General features: G+C 29.3%; 1 protein-coding gene across 1 annotated transcript; it reads right to left on the bottom strand.

Moving 5' to 3' along the window:
- Window positions 1–586: 586 nt before the first annotated feature.
- LOC105786412 (flavonol sulfotransferase-like) lies at window positions 587–1,739 on the bottom strand. Its single transcript, XM_012612824.2, has one exon. It carries the CDS (start codon window positions 1,683–1,685, stop codon window positions 744–746), a length of 942 nt encoding a protein of 313 aa, XP_012468278.1. The 5' UTR covers window positions 1,686–1,739; the 3' UTR covers window positions 587–743.
- Between the last annotated feature and the right edge of the window lie 5,229 nt (window positions 1,740–6,968).

Genomic DNA, 6,968 nt, shown 5'->3' with positions numbered 1-6,968 from the left:
TTTTTGTTTTTAAATTTATAATACAAAGTGTTATTCTTCTTCTCCAAACCCACCTTTCTTCTCTCAAATTTCAAGTCAATATTTTACTTTTAGCTATAAATAAAACCTATATATATTATTTTTAAAGATTAGGGAAGAGCGGAGCCAACGTTGACTTGCATGAAAAAAGAGAAAAAAAAAAGAGAGAGAGAGAGAGAGCAAAGACAGTAGCAAAATTCTTAGTTGTTTCTTGCTGCAACTGGTTTTTTATATGAATTTTATTTTTAAGACTTTTTTTTTACTTTTTTTACAATTATTGTAAAAAAAATTTTAAATATGAAAATAATTTTTTAACTATAGTTCAGGTACCAAATTAACTATTAACCTTCTGAATTAAGGTGCAACGTTACTTCTTCAACAGAAGTTAACAGCCGAGTGACAAAAATGTAACAATTTGATAGTGTTAGTGACTATGATATAAATTTTAAAAGTTGGGTAACCGAAATGTAATTTTGATACAAAGCTTAGGACAGTTGGTGTAGTATATCCATAAAAATTAAACTAACAAAATCAAATCACTTAAATCAAATTATATTAATTGAATCGATTTCAATTGAACCAACTATACTTTTTATTGATCTTAACATGAGCAACACGAGAAGTGTTGCTACTTGCAAAAAGCATACGCAAATTATTTTTAGAAACACAATATGTCGAAATTGCAGAGAAGGGACAATGTACCCTATGGTTGCTTTATGATTCAATCACAGAGTTAAGCCTGAACCATTTAGCTTCTGTAACGTTATCGAGTCCAACTGAGCAGCCATTTCAGGTGTCAAATAATTCTCCCAATCCCCAACCTTACCTTTTCGGAAATAGATCTTGTTTTCAATCACCCCTGGAGTTCCTTCACGATGTTTGCCACTTTTATTCACTTCCAAATTGCTTAATTTCTCAAAACTACACATGCTTACGATCTTGTCGACTGACCCTTTTTTGATTTCTTCAGAAGAGAAAGGATAACCGATGAAATCAGCTAATTTCTTAACGTATAAAACAGTATCTTCTATCATTTCTTCGTATTTCAAGAAAAGAATCTTATCAGGTCGGTCCAAACTTGCTTTCCAGAACCCTAGAACATGGTCCCAATAAGGTCCATAATTGCTTACACCTTGGCAATAAAGCTCAAAGGCCTCTTCTAAAGCAACGGGCTTCATGTCTTTGGATGCCGAGAGCCTAGCAATGAAGTGATAAAACGAAACGAATGAATCCTTAGGGTTCCTACAAATGTAGACAATTTTACAACTGGAATCAATTATTGATCTTGGTAAAGAAGAGTAAGGGACATGTGTGGCTAACAAAGGATTTTTAGGGTCTCGATTGGTAGAAGAATGGGCTAAATCAACCTCTAAAAAGGGTACACAATCATGTGATAGATTGGCAAGTAAAGGGCTAGTGGAATCATCGAAGGTGGTTCTTGTGACAATGGCGAAAGTGAGGGACTTTAACCATGTTGTTCCAGTTTTCGGTGCACTGCATATGACGATATCGGAAGGTTGAGATTGAAAATTTTGTTGAGCCGACATCACTCCTTCAATGAAAAACGAGTAACACCAGAAGCCTCGATACAAAAAAAGGTCGTTATTTGAGTCAGTCCAGCCTTTTCTTCTTGGGAGTGTTGAGATGATCTCTTTGAAGGAGGCCATTTTGATAAAGGAAAAACGAAAGGAGAAATGAGTGCAAGTATTTTGACAAAAATTGGATCTATAAATAGCTTGAGAGAAAAGGTAAGTTCTTTCACAATTACGCAATCAACTTTTTTTAATTCAACCATGTGATCTTAGTGTGGAGAATTATTTGCTTTTAATATCAGTTTTTTATTATGTCCACCACGTGATTTCTTGAATTGGAGTAGAGTTATAGGAACTAAATTAATAAATGAATGTAGTTAGTGCTGTCCAATGCATTTTTTATTTTTAAAGGTGAAGTGTATTTTAAATTTTACACAAAATTAATTGTACTATTTTAATGAAAGTAACATGATAACTCAAATAAAAGAACGTGTGTACTTTTTAAAATTAAAAATAAAAAGTTTTAAAATAATTGTTCACATCAACAGACTAATATTAATTTATTCATAATTATTTCAAAATTTATAGTTTCATTTTTTAACAAAATTGTACAATAATTGTGCTTAGATTAGAGCAATTCACATCTAATAGATTAGAATTTTATTCCATTAAAACATATCATAAACAAAATTTATGGTCGAATCAATAAGATCATGAAAGAAAAAATAAGGTGAAAAAAAAAATAAGGTGTGCACTAAATCGATTCAAATAAACCAAAAATTAGAGATTAACCTAATTCATCCAACCAGCTTGCATGAGAAATCTCTTTTAAACATTCAAACCTTCTATTACGTGATAAAGCTTGCTTTCCTTTCCTTCTCTTCTTTGTCTTCAATTCTTGCCTTCCATGGCCGCATTATCCTTGCTACTTTGCTTTCAATTGCTTGCTGGTGGTGGACGCTGGACGGGTGTGGTCGTGTGGCCTGCAGTAGTAGGTGACAGTCGAGGAGGGGCTGATGGCGGTGTAAATGGTGCTAGGTTTTGGGATAGGAATTTCAGATTTGGGAATTGGTAAATGAGGCAGGATTTAGGTTTTTAATGTATATAATATACATTAAAATTATAACTAAATTATATAAAGTTGTGACTATAAATTTATAGAATATTAATTTGGGTTTGGGTTTTATTTTTTATATTTGGGTTGGGAGAACTTGAATTCAAGTGTACTAAAGCTTATTATCCCTCTGTTTAAGTGTTGAGGGGGGCTATGGGTAGTCTTAGCCATTGTATCAAAAAGATGTGACATTCTTTGGAATTTATTTAAGTTTTTCAATTTTTTAGGATTTTAAGAAACAACTTCTAGTCATCAAAATCTTCTGTTCAGACTTTGATATTTTTTGCACTTTTGAAGTTGTATTGAATGACTTAAAGATGATCCTTTTTATAGGGTTTTTTTTTTTTTTTTAGAATGACTTATATAACATGAACGATAAAACTCCACTAAACGAGTGTAATCTATTGAGTCTAGGATCTAATTAAAACACTTTTAGCACATCGGGGTGAAGTCAAAAATTTTTTTAAAGAGCAAGATTTGGAATCAAGTTTTGTATTTTTTTTTACAGTAATTGGGGTGAAGTGTATTTTTTTATTTTATAAGTAATCTTAAAAAATTAATATTTTACTATTTCTCTATAGGATACTTATTAACCCCTAATTCTACTTGTGGAGTATAAAAGCTCTACCGGCAATGCACCAAATAATTTCCCTTTTCTTAAATGCATTTGTCTTAATACTTTTTTGGATCGGTTTATTTTAAATTTTCAAATTTTTGTTAAATTGTTTTTCTTTTAACGGAAAAATTAATTGGACTATTAAAATTTTAACGGAAGTGACATGGTGACACACATGAAAGTCCGCGCTTACTTCATAAATTAAATAAAAATAAAAATTTAAAAAGTTCATAAAAATTTTGAAAATAATCATCCACGTGAACAATAAAATACACATGCACTACTATACAGGCTATCACGTTTAAAAGTTTACTTGTTAGGTCAACCTTTTACGTCCAAAAAAAAAGGTAATTTAATTGAAATTTGATGATTCAAAACTAAAATGATAAAAAAAAAAGAGACTAAAATGATCAAGATTGGTAAGTAAAGGGTTAGTGGAATCATCGAAGATGGTTCTTGTGACAATGGCGAAAGTGAGGGACTTTAACCATGTTGTTCTAGTTTTCGATGCACTGCATATGATGATATCGGAAGGTTGAGATTGGAAATTTTGTTGAGCCGACATCGCTCCTTCAATGAAAAACGAGTAATAATAGAAGCTTCGATACAAAAAAAGGTCGTTATCTGAGTCATTCCAGCCTTTTCTTCTTGGGAGTGTTGATATAATCTCTTTGAAGGAGGCCATTTTCATAAAGGAAAAAGAAAGGGGAAATGAGTGCAAATATTTTGACAAAAATTGGGTCTATAAATAGCTTCAGAGAAAAGGTAATTTCTTTCACAATTGCACAATAATTTTTTTGTAATTGAACCATGTGAACTTAGTGACGAAAATTATTTGCTTTTAACAACAATTTTTTATTATATCCACCACGTAATTTCTTGAATTGGAACAGAATTATAGGGACTAAATAAATAAATAATGTAGCTAGTGCTTATTTAGCCATTGTCAAGGTCTGTCCCATGCATGATTTTGTCGCTAAACAATCTAGTTGATAGATTTTTTTGTATTATTTTAAAAGATTTGGAATCAAGTTTTGTATTTTTTTTTCACACTAATTGGGGTGAAGTGTATTTTTTTATTTCATAAGTAATTTTAAAAATTGATATTTTATAATATCTCTATAAGATACTTATTAACCCCCGATCCTGCTTGTGAAGTATAAAAGCTTTACCGACAATGTACCAAATAATTTCCCTTCTCTTAAATGCATTTGTCTTAATACTTTTTTGGATCGATTTGTTTTAAATTTTCAAATTTTTGTTAAATTGTTTTTCTTTGAACTGAAAAATTAATTGGACTATTAAAATTTTAACGGGAGTGACGTGGTGACACACATGAAAATTCACGTTTACTTCATAAATTAAATAAAATAAAAATTCAAAAAGTTCATAAAAGTTTTGAAAATATTCATCCATGTTAACAATAAAGTATACATACACTACTATACAGGCTACCACATTAATGACGTTAAAATTTTAATTGTTAGGTCAATTTTACGTAAAAAAAGGTAATTTAATTGAAATTTGATGATTCAAAACTAAAATGATAAAAAAGACTAAAATGATCAAGAATTTGACTTTTGAAGGTAAAAAAATATGTAAATTATATAATATATTTAATATATCACTAGAATATACCTGCTCATTATGCTTCGTAAAGTTAGATTAATTTTTAATATGATTTGTACACTATATATAATGATTTAATTATTAAATTATTTGACAAAATTATTCGAAGATAAAAATTTCAATAATTAAAATTATCATGTCACATAGAAATAAACATAAATTCAAAATATAATAATATATCAAAATTTATGTAAAATTAATGATTTTTTATAACTATATAAAATGAATTATTATTGTGTAAAGAATTATACAAATCTTAAGATAAAAGATGTACCCAAAAACATAAATAAAATATTTAAGATAAAAGTTATTAATATAATACTTAAAAATAAAATAAGAGGGAGATTCACTTACACGGTGTAAAATTAAAGTGGTTTTGCATAATTTAGTAACTTTTTATACAATTTTTATTTTAACAATCCCACCGTCATATTTCATACTCCATTCATATAGATCATGTATGTCAAGATTGACATAAATTAAAATTTTCTAAATATTCGTTTTATGTAAAAAAAAACTTTTAACTGTCAAATATATATTGTTAGTAGTTTATAAAATTGGTACGTAATAGTATTTTATTATCTAGAAAAGTCTAACTAATTATAATTATTAAACCGATGGTTGCTGCTCGAATTTCCAGGAAACAAAATCAGGGCTTGGGTAACAGTGCTTTCATTCTTGAGAATCATAAAAACTTCTACCATCAACGGCCTATCGAGCAAGAGAGAAGAGCAAAATGTTGTATTATATTATATTTATTTGGATTCTTTGGTAAGTTTCAATTTTTTGAAATTTTAGATTTTTTTCTTCTAATTTATAATACAAAGTACTCTACTTCTTTTCTAAACCCATTATTTCTTCTCAAACTCCACTTACTATACTGATTGAGTTTTTGTTTTTAAATTTATAATACAAATGCTATTCTTCTTCTCCAAACCCACCTTTCTAGTAACACCCCATACCCAACTTGATCACAGGTCAAAGCTATGGGATGTCACATTCGTTGTTAGAACAACTATGATCTAAATTTTATCAATTCAACAGTTTATACATGTAATTATGATCAATACATCATTATATCATATTATACAAACATATCCAAGGTTTATACGAGCATACGAAAGCTCTTTCGATAACCTAAGGTCGTTTAAGGACTAAAATATAAAATGTTAAAACTATCGAGTTGACGTCACGACTTGGGAGATTCCAAGTCGCGACATCATTCACTATCGATTTCTTGTTACAACATGACATACTGTTTTGAAATGCTTATTTGGTACCAATCCATACTAACCTAACCAAAATAACCAATGCGAAACCAATCCATTCAAGCATAATACCTACATCAAACACTTCATATACTACCTTTGCTATGTCATTATCATTCATGTTTATCAATTTAACCATTCATAACTCAAACCTAACTTAATACATATGACCATTTACACCACTTAACCATTTAAACATCATATAATGTTCATGATAACTTAAACATTTCATATTCATAAACTCAAATTCACATCAACAATCCAATTTTCCAAATGACCATCCAAGATACAAAACTAACTCAAAACTTAAGTACATGTCATATATCAAAACGTAAAGGAACTATACAAACATTGTTGAGTCGAGAGTTGCAGACCGGATGTTGGATCACTCCTCGAGTCTTCGAAATTAACTAATACCTCACATGGAATAAACAAAGTGTACATTGAACAATAAAGATCATCAGTACCTTTATGATCAAGTCATACCAACATAAACATTAATTTGACAAAAATGTAATGAAAACATGTTCAAGATTCAAACGTTTGAATTTCATCTCTTCATGTCATATATCTCGATTCATACATTATGAAAACCGGCAAATCATTATGACGTGCCATGCTACTTTTTCCACTATAAAAAAATACAATCATTTTCATTTCAATTCATATAATTTAATCATATCATTTATATATCGAATCTATTAATTTTTTTTATTTTTATATTGGTCCTCCGAACTCATATAAACCAATTTGCATTGTGTTTTACATGTTGTTTTTAATCACATTTCACA

This window comes from Gossypium raimondii, chromosome 1, assembly GCF_025698545.1.
Source record: "Gossypium raimondii isolate GPD5lz chromosome 1, ASM2569854v1, whole genome shotgun sequence".
Classification (NCBI taxonomy): domain Eukaryota; kingdom Viridiplantae; phylum Streptophyta; class Magnoliopsida; order Malvales; family Malvaceae; genus Gossypium; species Gossypium raimondii.
This window is presented reverse-complemented; position numbering and strand designations above follow the sequence as displayed.

Bases quoted from the DNA above. Each gene is read 5' to 3' on its own strand.
- LOC105786412 (XM_012612824.2), bottom strand. From the start codon at position 1,685: ATGGCCTCCTTCAAAGAGATCATCTCAACACTCCCAAGAAGAAAAGGC.